This window comes from Salvelinus sp. IW2-2015, linkage group LG20 (genome assembly GCF_002910315.2).
Source record: "Salvelinus sp. IW2-2015 linkage group LG20, ASM291031v2, whole genome shotgun sequence".
Lineage (NCBI taxonomy): Eukaryota > Metazoa > Chordata > Actinopteri > Salmoniformes > Salmonidae > Salvelinus > Salvelinus sp. IW2-2015.
Genome location: NC_036860.1, coordinates 59,658,062 through 59,673,163, shown reverse-complemented (window position 1 = coordinate 59,673,163; position 15,102 = coordinate 59,658,062). Strand labels below are relative to the sequence as shown.

Here is a 15,102-nt window from a genome sequence, read left to right as displayed (position 1 = left end):
CGTGGTAAGTGTTCATTATTTTAATTAAAATATGAAACACTTGACAAAACAACAAAAACAATAAACGAACAGTCCTGTAAGGTGAACACACGAAACAACCACCCACAAACACAGGTGGGAACAGGCTACCTAAGTATGATTCTCAGAGACAACGATAGACAGCTGCCTCTGATTGAGACACTACAAAACAAGGACAACATAGAATACCAGACATAGAATGCCCACCCAAACTCACGCCCTGACCAACCAAAATAGAGACATAAAAAGGATCTGCGTGACAGTACCCCCCCCCCCCCCCAAGGTGCGGACTCTGGCCGCAAAACCTGAACCTATAGGGAGGGTCTGGGTGGGCATTTCACCCGCGGTGGCGGCTCTGGTGCGGGACGTGGACCCCGCTCCACCTTAGTCTTGGCCCACTTAGGTGGCGCCTCTGGAGCGGGGACCCTTACCGCGCGACCCCGGACCCTTGCAGCGGGCCCCGGAAGGAGGGAGACTCTGGCTGCTCCGGACAGGAGGGTGACTCTGGCTGCTCCGGACAGGAGGGGGACTCTGGCTGCTCCGGACAGGAGGGAGACTCTGGCTGCTCCGGACTAAAAGGCGTTGCTGGAGGCTCGGACTGACGTCCTTCGTTGGAGGCCTCATGCCATGGATCCTCACCGGAGGCTTCGTGCCATGGATCCTCACCGGAGGCTTCGTGCCATGGATCATCACAGGAGGCTTCGTGCCATGGATCATCACAGGAGGCTTCGTGCCATGGATACCACTGGAGGCTTCTTGCCATGGATCACCACTGGAGGCTTCTTGCCATGGATCACCACTGGAGGCTTCTTGCATGGATCACCACTGGAGGCTTCTTGCATGGATCACCACTGGAGGCTTCTTGCCATGGATCACACTGGAGGCTTCTTGCCATGGATCATCACTGGAGCTTCGTGCCATGGATCATCACTGGAGGCTTCTTGCCATGGATCATCACTGGAGGCTTCGTGCCATGGATCATCACTGGAGTGGAGAGACACACAGGAGGCATGGCTCTGGGGGAAGGCACAGGACTCACCAGGCTGGGGAGACATGCAGGAGGGTTAGATTTTAGCACAGGCACAGGACTCACCAGGCTGGGGAGACATGCAGGAGGCCTTGTCCTTGGCCGAGGCACCGGATACACTGGACCGTGGAGGCGCACTGGCGGTCTCGAGCGCAGAGCTAGCACCACTCGTCCTGGCTGGATCCCCCCTGTAGCCCGGCAAGTGCGGGGAGTTGGAACAGGCCGCACTGGGCTGTGCTGGCGAACTGGAGACACCGTGCGTAGGGCTGGGGCAGTATCCCGGGCCGAGGAGACGCACTGGAGACCAGATGCGCTGAGCCGGCATCATCCCTCCTGGCTCGATGCCCACTCTAGCCCGGCCGATTCGAGGAGCTGCGATGTAGCGCACCGGGCTATGCGTGCGCACTGGGGACACCTTGCGCTGCCCCGCATAACACGGTGCCTGCCCAGTCACTCTCTCGCCACGGTAAGCACGGAAGTTGGCTCAGGTCTCCTACCTGAGTCCGCCAATCTCCCCGTGTGCCCTCCCCAAAAAAAAATCTGGGGCTGCCTCTCGTGCCCAAACCCATGCACATTTGTGGCCTGCTGGAGGTCATTTTGCAGGGCTCTGGCAGTGCTCCTCCTTGCACAAAGGCGGAGGTAGCGGTCCTGCTGCTGGGTTGTTGCCCTCCTACGGCCTCCTCCCACGTCTCCTGATGTACTGGCCTGTCTCCTGGTAGCGCCTCCATGCTCTGGACACTACGCTGACAGACACAGCAAACCTTCTTGCCACAGCTCGCATTGATGTGCCATCCTGGATGAGCTGCACTACCTGAGCCACTTGTGTGGGTTGTAGACTCCGTCTCATGGAAAACTGAATTGACCCCAACTATGACGGAGATGAGCCTCCTCTCTTTCATCCGTGAGATATTTACTCTCTCTCACACAACACACACACACACACACACACACACACACACACACACACACACACACACACACACACACACACACAACACAACACACACACACACACACACACACACACACACAACACACACACACACACACACACACACACACACACACACACACACACACACACACACCACACACACACACACACACACACACACACACACACAACACACACACACACACACACACACACATTCTCCTACCACCCACGCTCACACCCTCTCAGCCATTAATAACACTCAGTTTTGTGAATTGTTCTCTTCAGCAGCATCATGTTGCGACATTGACGCAGAGGCATTCTGCCTTGGGCTAGTGCAAAGTAATTACAATCACAGGACAAAGAAGTTCAAACATTTGTAGAATGTAACCTAGTGTATGAAAAGGATTTGGAGGGAACTTAATCATGTGATGGTTTTATTATTGTTTATTTACACAAAATACTTACAATAGCAGGATAAAACTGAATTGGAGAGCCCATATTGTATTAAAGGTTGTCTTTGTTCACAACAACAATCCTTTATTGTTATGATGGATAATATGACAAGTTCTCTCCTTGAACTCTTGGCTACCAATCATCATTTGTACATAGATATTATGTTAAACCAGCCCTATCAGTTTCCCCACTGCTTGGCTGTGGGTTTCCTCTTCTCATATATGCTGTGAAGTAAGTGATACACTAAATACACAAACATTTATCACACCGCCCAGTTTTCCGCCAAGTAGAGGACCTCTAACTAAGCAAATGGATTAATTAAACAAAGTTATCCACACTTAGAAAAAAGGTGCTATCTACAACCTAAAAGGGCTTTTCAGCTGTCTCCGAAAGAGAACCCTTTGAAGAACCCTTTTTGGTTCTAGGTAGAGCCGTTTTTAGTTCCATGTTGAACTCTCTGTGGAAAGTGTTCAACATGGAATTCAAAAGGGTTCTACCTGGAACCAGAAGGGTTCTACGGCTGTCCCCATATGAGTACTCTTTTTGGTTGTAGGTAGAGCTGTTTTTGGTTCCATGTAGAACCCTTTTGGGTTCCAGGTAGAAGTCTTTGTGGAAAGGGTTCTGCATGGAACCCAAAAGAGTTCTACCTGGAACCAAAAAGGGTTATCCTATGTGGACAGCCAAAGAACCCTTTTGGAACTTTTTTTTCTAAGAGGGCATGCCTGCAGGCTGGGAGTAAAAGTCTTTACTTAAGACTCATCTCTTCAGTGAGTCCTATGATTGAGTGTAGGGGCCCCTCGAGCACATTTCTCTTAGGGCCCCCAAAAGGCTCGATCCGGCCCTGATGGAGGATATGTAGAGCAGGAAAGGGGAGATAGTAGGTGGAAGGACAGACAGAGAGAGAAAGAGGAAGGAGGAGACTGCAGAGAACATAAGCGAGAATGGGGAGGGTGAGATAGAATGATAGGAGTGGTTGTATAGCAGTCTTAGTCTAGCAGCTCACTATATGCTGATGAAGTTCAAGAGAAGGACTTACTCTATTGTTCTCTCCCAACAAAAATCTTGGTGCGAGCCTAGTGAAGACCTAACAGTCTATAGGAGGCTTGATATTACCTATACATTTAAGGTAAGCCAACTGATTACCCTGCATTTCTCTTTCTGTATACTGTTTTGATTCTTTCCCCTCTCCTATCTCTCTCTTCTTGCTTACACTGTTTTTTGGGTGACGTATTTGCAGCTGGGTCTCTAGTCCTTCACAATCTCCCTCTCTTTCTCTCACTCTCAGGGTTAGAAAAGCTCACGTGTGTATCTAGCAGCTAGGACCCTTCCAGGAAGGAAATGTAGTCAGCAGAGAGCAGTGGAGGTCTGAGAGAGAGGGGGATACAGAACTTCGAGAATGCAGCCAGGGAAAGACTCCTGGAAAGGCTCTAGAATGTGTGGAATGCCGCCAGCCCCTCTCAGGACACAACATGTGAAGGAAGGGGTTAAGATGACAACTCACCTGGCTGCAGGATACACTGAGGTGTAGTTAGTCTAATTCTATTGCACTTGGTCAGAGAATGGCTGAGACTGACACTAAGTGAGTAAGGTTTCCCAGCAGCAGAGCTAACGTTAGTGCCAAGGTAAACAAGCTCGCCAGACTAGCTAGAAAGCAATTACTCTCCACATTCAGCCTTCGGTTCATCTCCAGTGGCATGTTTGATGTGCGTTTTTTTAGCTCTGCGTGCCAGGCCTGCACACGGCCGGTGAGTGAGACTGGTGCCAAGGTAAATGCAGTGGTGTTACAGTAGGTTAGCTATATGTTTATGGGTTCTCTTGTTTGCTTCACACTCTTTAGTGGGAGAAACCAGATGAAATAGTTAGCTGGGACTGTATGTGGCTGTGTGTACTTTTCCTTAGGCAGTAGGCACAGATCTATGATCAGTTTACCCTCCGCAAATCCTGACCTGAACCATTAGAGGTGAAAACACAAAAATGACCTTATTGACTATTGTGCCCCGGTGGGTGTTTACTGATCAGGTTTACGCTTCCCAGAGTTGGTGCCAGATGATTTTGGATCCTACACTGGGGATGTTGGCATGGGTCAGGACACTGACATTGGTCCGTCGATCCTCACACCTGATGTTTAGTATCTTTCTCAGAAAGTGTTGTTGCTGTAACACCAGTTTTTAAAGAGGCCTTCTGTATGTCACCCACGTCTCTCAGCCATAGAGAAGGGTTGGAATTATGACAGCCTTGTACACGTTTTACAACCATAGAGATGGTTGGGATTATGACAGCCTTGTACACGTTTTACAGCCATAGAGAGGGTTGGGATTATGACCGCCTTGTACACGTTTTAACAGCATAGAGAGGGTTGGGATTATGACAGTTTTGTAGCATGTTTTTAAAGCCATAGAGAGGGTTGGGATTATGAACAGTTTTGTACATGTTTACACCCATGAGAGAGGGTTGGGATTATGACAGCCTTGTACACGTTTTACCAGCCATAGAGAGGGTTGGGATTATGACAGTTTTGGTACATGTTTTACAGCCATAGAGAGGGTTGGGATTATGACAGTTTTGTACATGTTTTACAGGCCATAGAGAGGGTTGGGATTATGACAGCCTTGTACACGTTTTACAGCCATAGAGAGGGTTGGGATTATGACAGTTTTGTACATGTTTTACAGCCATAGAGAGGGTTGGGATTATGACAGCCTTGTAACACGTTTTACAGCCATAGAGAGGGTTGGGATTATGACAGTTTTGTACATGTTTTACAGCCATAGAGATGGTTGGGATTATGACAGCCTTGTACAATGTTTTAACAGCCATAGGAGATGGTTTGGCATTATGACAGTTTTGTACACGTTTTAACCATAAGGGGGATTATGCAGTTCACTTACAGAAAGAGATGGTTGGGATTATGACAGTTTTGTACACGTTTTACAGCCATACAGATGGTTGGGATTATGACAGTTTTGTACACGTTTTACAGCCATACAGATGGTTGGGATTATGACAGTTTTGTACACGTTTTACAGGCATAGAGAGGGTTGGGATTATGACAGCCTTGTACTCGTCCTGAGATCGTGGTTTTTGAATACCAATTAGTTTTCCAAAGGCTGTGCTTGCGCAGCCTATCGTGTGCTATATTTCTTCCTTAATGGTGACTCATTAGGCGAGATGGCTGCTGAGGTAGGCAAAATGTTCCACGTTGTCAAGTGGTTCACATTCATAATAGGTCATTGTTGGATTTGGTGGTTTGTTTTATTTATGTTCAGGCTCTTGTATGTTTCAGAGAAGCTTTTGAGAGCAGTTTGGAGGTCTGCTTTGGAGTGTGTAACAATGGCACAGTCTTCAGCATATTGGAGGTCTTTGACTTTGGTAGTTCTCACAATGGTTTTTGCGCGAAGGCCGCAAAGATTGAAAAGGTTTCCTTTATTTATTGCACAGTGAATCCTTATGATGAGTCTTGTGTGAGGGTTTGGAGTGCTGCAAGGAATAGGGAGAAGTTGGTGCCAGCACACATGCTTTATAAAATGGATTTCAGAAGGACCAATCAATATTTCCGTAAATGTGCCATGTGTATAGCTGTTTCATCAGTAGTAACTGAGTGACATCACATACAGTGTGAATGGCAACACAGAGGTGTCAGCGCTACTTTCAGAACATGACTAAATCCTGTCATTAACACTATCTATCTACAGTATCTGTTTGATATTGGAGTGGAGTGTGACTAACATGGTGATAAGAGGCTGTTAATATCTGGGAAAGGCCATGACGTAATTGTAATCTACCATCACTCACTCCCACCTGGGAAAGGTGTTTGATCATACACTCTCTAATCTGGGAACAAACAGGTGTGTCATGAATCATGATTAAGTGATAATGCCCGAGAAGCCTGTGTTTGGAGGATATATTGGCACGGGTGTTCTTTCTTCTCGGGCCGGCAAACCTTGCCAATATATTCTCCAAACACCAGTATCGAGGGCATTATCAATTTTATACAACGAGTTACCAACATATTCAAATAATGATTTACATATTTTCATTAACAACTTTATTTTGGGTCTAAGGCACTGTATCGCAGTGTTGCGGCGTCACAACAGGCCGTGACCGGGAGTCCCATAGGGCAGCACACAATTGGCCCAGCGTCATCTGGGTTAGGGGAGGGTTTGGCTCATCGTGCTCTAGCGACACCTTTTGGGCAGGCCGGGAGCCTGCAGGCTGACATCGGTTGTCAGTTGAACGGTGTTTCCTCCGCCACATTGGTGCAGCTTGCTTCTGGGTTATGTGGGCGGGTGTTAAGAAGCGCGGCTTGGCTGGTCATGTTTTGGAGGACGCCTCTCCCGTGCCCATTGTGGAGTTGCAGCGATGAGAAGATCGTAATCGCAAAATTGGGGAGAAAAAGGAGGTAAAAAGTTATTTTGATTAATTTATTCATACTATTTCATCCTTCCACAAGATCTAGGGTTGCTACCCAAGCCGGCTGGTCGGTCGTTCGTTCCTTCAATCGGTTCGGTTGCCAGAGACGCGACCCAGTCCTTCAGTCTTTTTGTTCCGTATCTATGGACACGACCCAGTCGTCCGTTCTAAATGTTCCCTTGCCATACTGGCTGGAAACGTTCTTATCCCTTGCTTGCTAGCTAGCCAACTACAGCTAACTTACAGTCACATCAAAAAGTCAGAATAACAGCAACATAGCTGCATTGCGTTAGTTTAAGCTGTTTTCTAGTGACATTTATTTGGATACATCCATAACAATGAGCTAATGATGCACAATTTTGCCTGGCATAGAAAATGTGCTCTCTCGTCTGGACACTGTTGTTCAGAGGAGCAAGCCAACAACACAACTAACACAATCACTTCAAACTGAATATGGAAAGACAGTAAAATATCTGCACGCTTTACCTGTCTGTCTAAAAGAAATGTGAGTTTATAAATTGCCTGGCTGGGCTGATGAGACAATGGATTGCGCAGTCAGGTGGAACAGAGCAAATAGGCATTTTAAGGTCATAGATTTAGCCGATGGTAACTTGCGGAATAGACACCGGCTGGAATATGCTTTTAACCAATCAACTTTCACATTAGATGCACACTTTGTATACGAGCTTATACACACTGTAACTCTCTCCATACTGTACATCCACCCAGTCTCTCTCTCTCTCTCTCTCTCTCTCTCTCTCTCTCTCTCTCTCTCCTCTCTCTCTCTCTCTCTCCTCTCTCTCTCTCTCTCTCTCTCTCTCTCTCTCTCTCTCTCTCTCTCTCTCTCTCTCTCTCTCTCTCTCTCCCTCTCTCTCTCCTCTCTCTCTCTCTCTCTCTCTCTCTCTCTCTCTCTCTGATATGCACACATCACAACACACTTTAAAGTAATGATGACTAACTCTAAGTGGACATACAAATCATCAAATTGTATTTATCAGATGCGCCGAATACAACAGGTGTAAACCTTACCGTGAAATGCTTACTTACAGGCTCTTAACCAACAATGCAGTTAAGAAAATAATATTTACCAAATAAAGTTTAAAAAAGTAACACAATAAAATAACAATAACAAGGCTATATACAGGGGGTACCTGTACTGAGTCAATGTGCAGGGCTACAGGCTAGTCAAGGTAATTGCGGTAGTATGTACATGTAGCAGCAGTGAAAAATAATCTATGCAAATAGTCCAGATAATTGGTTAATTGTTCAGCAGTGGCTTGGGGGTAGAAGCTGTTAAGGAGCCTTTTGGACCTAGACTTGGCGCTCCGGTAACGCTTGCAGTGCGGTAGCAGAGAGAATAGTCTATGACTTGGGTGGCTGGAGTCTTTGACCATTTTTTGGGCCTTCCTCTGACACACTTCCCTCATTGTGCATTGTGTGATCCACTGTGGAAAAACCTGAACAAGAGGAAAACCTATGTGAGAGTGTTGTTCATTGACTACAGCTCTGCTTTCAACACCATCGTGCCCTCCAGGCTCATCACTAAGCTTAGGGCCCTGGGTCTGAACCCGTCCCTGTACAACTGGGTCCCAGACTTCTTGATCGGCTGACCCAAGGTGGTGAGGGTAGGCTACAACACCTCCGCCACACTGATCCTCAACAGAGGGTAGAGCTCTGCTACCCGACCCGAGCCCGACGAGCCGTTAGGGCCGGGTAAGGACTGTTTTTTCATCAATAACTAGGGTACGGGCAGGGCTTGGGTGTCACTAAATTGATCACCAGTAGATTAAAAAACATGAGCTGGCGCACACCCAGAAAACTAGCCTGTGTGGAGGTGCTGACCAACGGCAAACAAACTACAAACTACCAAAACAAAGAAAGTCGCACACTCCATGTATAAACCCCCAGCAACCTAATGGGTACAATTAAAAAATCGCACATCTCTTCAAGGAACCCCCACTGGTGGTCTATAAGCATGGTCACAATATTGGAGATATCTTGGTGAGATCTGACCTGCCCCCTGAGCCACTCAGACACTCTAGACACCCATTCCAATGGGAACTACAAATGTGGCTCATGTGCACAGTGTTATAGCACTATAAAAACGTCTTTCTTCAGACACCCACATACAGGTCAAAAGATCCCTGTTAAGGGTATCTCATGCAAGACCAAGGGAGTAATCTCATCACCTGTTCATGTGTAAAAGCCTACGTAAGACAAACGAAAAGACAATTAAAACAACACATTGCTGAACACTGCAGCTCAATCAGGTGTAAGAACATTAGTTATCTGGTAGCAGCTGACTTTGTTGAAGCGAACCATCCCATCTCCTCCCTCAAGTACACAGGCACTGAGCATGTTGCTCTACCAAGGAGAGGAGGTAACATGGAGATCCTACTACCACAAAGGGAGGCTTACTGGATATCCTATCTAAAAACATTGACCCCTAGTGGTCTGAATATTGACTTTGATCTCAGGCCCTTCTTATGAACATATTTTTCCTTTATGAACAAGTCTTATAAATTGATATATTATTTCTACAGCTTATTAGCGTACAACTAATATGTTCCCCCTGTTGATGATGCTCATTATACATTAAGGTTGAACCAAAAGACTACATGTAACGAATATGAAATTATGTGAAATTGAATGAAACAATAATGTATGTTGATGCTATATTCCATTATGTTTCTATATGATAGCAATAGTGTAATATATTTCATATGCCATATAATATTTTTTAAGTTTCACTAATTAATTTTAATTAACTTAATCATTATGACACACCCCTCACTATTGTCATGGGTTGCACTAATTGCACTGTGTGTCAACATAACCTGGTTCAAGTATTCATGACATTACCCTGAGGAAGGCACAGTGATGCCGAAACGTTGGTAAATACCCATTAGGTTGCTGGGGGTTTATACATGGAGTGTGCGACTTTCTTTGTTTTGGTAGTTACATTTTGAAGCTGAGCCATTTGCTCATGCTCTGCTGCACAGCACAGTCATATCTGACTAAGATTATAACATGGTGTCAGAAGTGCTTCAACTTCGTCATTTAAAACAGGATAGATTATTTCACAGAAAACAGTAATAATGTTCCTTGAGTTTTGTCAGAGTTTGGAGTGACAAAGTAGCTAACAGCTAACTGCTCTTTAATTTCTCTTCATTGAGCAGAGCAGCCCAAGCAGAGCAGTTGCTATGGATACTCACATGAGCAGAGTGCATGCAGAGCGAGATGTGCGCAGGGAGTGAATGACAGACAGAGAGGAGCAGCTAATGGATTTACTAACTTATTTGGGGTTTCGGGCAGTGCTGGGCCGGGCCTTAAATCTGTCAGAAGCAATCGGGCCTGGGTAGGGTAGGGCCTGATCGTCACGGGCATGTGTTGGGCTTGGGTTTAAAATTAATTCCTGTGCAGGGCTCTAACACGGGGGCCCCCGAGGGGTGTGTGCTCAGCCCCCTCCTGTACTCCATGTTCACCTATGACTGCTTGGCTATGTACGACTCCAACTCATTCATCAAGTTAGCTGACGACACGACAGTGGTAGGCCTGTTTACCAACAATGATGACATAGCCTACAGGGAGGAGGTGAGGGCCCTGGCGGAGTGGTGCCAGAAAAATAATCTCTCCCTCAACTTAAAAAAAACTAAGGAGTTTATTGTAGACTACATGAGACAGAAGAAGGAGCAAGCCCCCATCCACATCGACGGTGCTGCAGCGGAGAGGGTCAAAAGCTTCAAGTTCCTTGGCGTGCACATCACTGAGGACCTGAAATGGTCCCACCACACCGACACCGTGGTGAAGAAGGCACAACAGCGTCTTTACAACAGCAGGCGGGTGAAGAAATACGGCATGGCCCCTAAGACCCTCACTAACTTCTACAGATGCACCATTGAGAACATCCTGTCTAGCAACTGCACCGCCCTCAACCGAATGGCTCTACAGAGGGTGGTGCGGTCAGCCCAACGCATCACCAGGGGAACGCTGCCTGCATTCCAGGACATTTACAGCACTCAGTGTCAAAAGAGTGTCAGGAAGATCATCAAGGACCTCGGCCACCTGAGTCACGGTTTGTTCACTCTGCTACCAGCCAGCAGACAGAGACGGTACAGGTGCATCAAAGCGGGGACCGAGAGACTGAAAAACAGCTTCTATCTCCAGCCATCACCCCATCTCCAGTAGTAAGACAGACTCACTCACTCACACAAAACACATACACACACCGCTGCTGTCTATGTATATAGAGACATTAAACACTGGATACTTCCTGTTTCTTTTATACTGTTTTTCACACTGTGTATTCATATACTGGATTCTTGACATCACTCATTGTAATATATCTACTGCCATCTACTTTTTACTATATATTATAGTTGTGTATACTGTTGGATTCTGGGGTAAACTTTGAACATTGTTATACTGAGAGTATAGGAACATTAGTTACAAAAGAGACATGAGGGGTGCCATAATGAAGCTTGGAGGGGTTGAGTGCAGGGGAAACAATCATTTCTGACAGTACTGATAAGGGGAGAAACCGTTGAAGGCTCATATCACTTAGTTCCCTGCTTAGCAGGAAGGATGCAATGTTTAGAGATAAGGAGGAGACTCCACCCAAAGTGGGGTATGAACACCACCACGGGGGAAGCCATGTCTGTGTCTGAATTACAACTGTAACGACCCTTTGGGAAGAATTAAACTTGGTTAAGCTTCTCTAGCGTCCGTGAGTTATTTACTCTGAAAAATTAGAACCTAACAATACGCATAGATTGCATTTGTATTACTGATACAGTGTTATTTGGGTTGTAATTGGGTTGGTTCCTGTAATTAGCTGTAAGACCTTGTGTGTGTCTGTCAAACTACAACACATTGTAATGATCAGACATTGTAAATAAATGCACTATAATGATAACATACCGGTACAGGCTAGTACTATTTTGTGTCATTGTTGCAAAGAATGAACTTCATCAGCCACAGTGCTGCACACCTGGTAGTGGACCTCAACAGGCCCCCAAGCATCGTCTGCCGTGACACAGGCCAAGCATCGTCTGCCGTGACACAGGCCAAGCATCGTCTCCCGTGACACAGGCCAAGCATCGTCTCCCGTGACACAGGCCAAGCATCGTCTCCCGTGACACAAGTGCCAAACGATCGGGTCTCCCGTGAACGGCAGGCAAGGCATCGTCTCCCCGTGACACAGGCCAAGCATCGTCTCCCGTGACACAGGCCAAGCATCGTCTCCCGTGACACAGGCCAAGCATCGTCTCCCGTGACACAGGCCAAGCGTCATCTCCCGTGACACAGGCCAATATATCTTCATAGTATTATGTGTTTAAAAACTGTGCTGGGCTGAAATAACTGTGTTAATCGAATTTCATACCACACAGAACTCTTGTCGGGACTGCAAGGCATGATCAACAGCTTCACTTGTATTCCTGTAATCATTATCTGTCAATCAGGGGAGAAAATGCTCTGATACCTTTGTAGGTCAATTGAAATGTATTGAGTCAAACGTTACATGAACTGAGTTCTCACAGTCTGGTACGTCTCAGTATCTGGCCCTTTATCTGACTAGGGGAAATGGCTGAGGGTAGTATTAACCACACACGCACCAAGTCTGACTACATATCACTGTTTGAGCAGCAATGAAAGGATTACACAACTAAATGCAATGTCACAACTTGAACTGAAAAGGATATTTATCAAAGATATTTACACAATTACATTCCCAGGTCACGTTATCGGGTACTATGTGATACTGACATATTTGACTAACATTGTGTATTATTGGATATTTTCCACCAGTCTATCTGTTCAGTGACAGGCAGTTAGTTTAGCAAGTCAAGTTTAAGAAGGAAGTTGCAGCAGACAAGCTGTAACCCTCTGGGTTTCCATTTAAACATTACCACCACAGTAAATCATAACCTAGGCTAAACATTAGCATTCACATATAGCATGTTTAATAATAATATATGAATAATAATAATAAATCATATAATAACCTATGCATCTAAGAGAAGATAATCAATCATTAACATTTCTTCTTGCTTAGTAGAACATATTTTTCTTTCTCTAAGGAAAAAAACTACAGATTGTGATCCTGTGACTGTAATTCAATAAATAACCCCTCTACTCCTCTCTCGCTCTCTCTCTCTCTTTTCCTCCTTCAGATGGGCGACCAGGATGTTTATGACAGAATGTTTGGGTCCCAGACAGACGGAGAGATGGACGAGGAGAAAGATGGAGAAAGTGAAACGAGGGAGTCGGGGAAAGGCGCTCAGAGTTTCTGCCAGTTCTCGTCCTCTCTGCGTACTGTGGTTCGCATCAAACAGAAGTACCAGGCCATGAAGAAACGGCGGCTGGAGTTGGCCGGGCTGGGGGGAGGAGGGCTAGTGTTAGGGGCTGGTCTCCACACTGGTGCCCCTGTTCGCAGCAGCCCCAAAATCTTCACCTTCGAGACCCCCTCCAGCTCCCCCTCTGCCTTATCGTCACTCTTCCTAAAGATGAAGAAGAAGAAGTCGCGGAGGGTCATGTTCCCCAGTGGAGGAGGGCGCAAGGCCCCCGTCGTACAGGAACACAGCCGAGCAAAGATCTGCCTCTTCCTCCTCTGCACCATCCTCTTCTTCCAGGTAATGAGTGAATGTGTGTGTGTGGTTCATCTTTGTCTTCCTCTTTGCCTCTGTTTGTCTCATTCTGTACTTTCTATCCTCACTCCCTCCTTCACTCCAGGTGTATAATGCCATAGAGAACCTTGATGACCACGTCCTGAAGTATGACCTGGGGGGATTAGAGAAGACTCTGTGTAGGGAGGTGTTTGGTCAGCAGGGGGCGATGGATGCTCTGTTAGCCCAGCTCAGAGACTACCTCTCTACCTACGTCCACAGTAAACCCCTGGTCCTCTCCTTACACGGACCCAGTGGCGTGGGGAAGAGCCACGTAGGGCGACTCCTGGCTGGCCACTTCCGCTCGGTGGTAGGCGAGCCCCTGGTTCTACAGTACTTTGTGTTGCACCACTGCCCCCTGGAGGACGACGCCTGGCGCTGCGCCCGAGCCCTGTCGATCTTAGTGTCGGAGACAGTGCTGAGAGCAGAGGAGGAGGAGAAAATTCCTCTATTCATCTTTGACGAAGCAGAGCACCTTTACCCAGAGCTTCTTGATGCATTGAGTGACTTGGTCCGTTCAAACCGCTCCAACGAATACCTGAACGCAGTCTACCTGTTCCTGAGCAACCAAGGACACACCCACATCACCATGCACCTGCTGTACAACTCCTCCAGCGACTCCATGATGACCGCATCTGGACACCACGGCAAACTCGTCAAGGAGCTGAATCCGTTGTTGCGAAACACTCTGGTGAAGCTCCACCCACTGTGGGCAGAAGCTGAACTCTTACCAATGACCCTGCTGGAGAAAGGTCACGTGATGGAGTGCTTCCTGGATGAGATGACAAGGGAGGGGTTCTACCCGGACCATACCAACGTTGAGAGGCTGGCGGGGGAGATAGAGTACTACCCTGTGGTAGGGGGCCACGTGTATGCCCGGACAGGTTGTAAACAGGTGGTTGCTAGGGTCAACCTGCTATGAGAGACTTAGAACTGCAGGGGAATGTTGTGACTAGATGAGAGATGTCTCCTGAGAAAAGACAGTTCTGGTCCATAGCCTTTTGGTGTTTCTTATGATCCACCAAGCAAACATAACCAACTTTACTAGCCAGGACCCATCCTTGAAAAACATTTTTAAATAAAAGGTGTATGTCTGAGAATGAGGAGTATCTCCTTGATGACGGCTAATCATGTCCGATAATCATGTTTTTCTACATTCTGTAACTTAACCTCCTAAACAAGACCCTTGATTACTAGATGAATAGATAATTACCATTTTGGTATGAGAGGGAAAAAGAGAGGTGAGGTTTGGATGATATCCAAGCCTGCACATGTACAGATTGAAGAGTCACAATCAGTTGTTATGGTGAAACACCGCTGTGCCCCTCTCCCACGATGCTGTTAGTCAAAATACTGACGGTAATAGACAGACCCACTCCCGATAGAGGACGAGAGAAGTGATTGGACCAAATGAGTCTGGCTGTGGCATTAATAACAGTAGATCAGGAAAATGTGATGCCGTATTTGATGTATTTTGTTAACAAAAATAATGTATTGATTAAACTATCATCCTTTCTAAATGATTAGTCTGTCTGGTCGACAGTGATCAAGGGTTTGGGACAGACTGCAGAAGCATCTTTTTCTGTAACCCC

At 46.6% G+C, this 15,102-nt stretch overlaps 1 protein-coding gene across 2 annotated transcripts; it reads left to right on the top strand.

Annotated features, from left to right (window-relative positions):
- Positions 1–3,351: 3,351 nt before the first annotated feature.
- tor4aa (torsin family 4, member Aa) lies at positions 3,352–15,033 on the top strand. 2 transcript variants are annotated; one of them, XM_024010983.2, is made up of 3 exons: positions 3,352–3,561; positions 13,019–13,477; positions 13,578–15,033. In XM_024010983.2, exons 1-3 carry the CDS (start codon positions 3,442–3,444, stop codon positions 14,430–14,432), a joined length of 1,434 nt encoding a protein of 477 aa, XP_023866751.1. In that variant the 5' UTR covers positions 3,352–3,441; the 3' UTR covers positions 14,433–15,033. The 2 variants fall into 2 exon arrangements, with proteins under 2 accessions (XP_023866751.1, XP_070305628.1); XM_070449527.1 differs by lacking the exon at positions 3,352–3,561 and adding an exon at positions 10,927–11,032.
- The last annotated feature ends 69 nt before the right edge of the window (positions 15,034–15,102 follow it).

Bases quoted from the DNA above. Each gene is read 5' to 3' on its own strand.
- tor4aa (XM_024010983.2), top strand. From the start codon at position 3,442: ATGCTGATGAAGTTCAAGAGAAGGACTTACTCTATTGTTCTCTCCCAA. The intron at 3,562-13,018 runs GTAAGCCAACTG...TTCCTCCTTCAG, and splicing joins ATATTACCTATACATTTAAG to ATGGGCGACCAGGATGTTTA. The intron at 13,478-13,577 runs GTAATGAGTGAA...CCTTCACTCCAG, and splicing joins GCACCATCCTCTTCTTCCAG to GTGTATAATGCCATAGAGAA.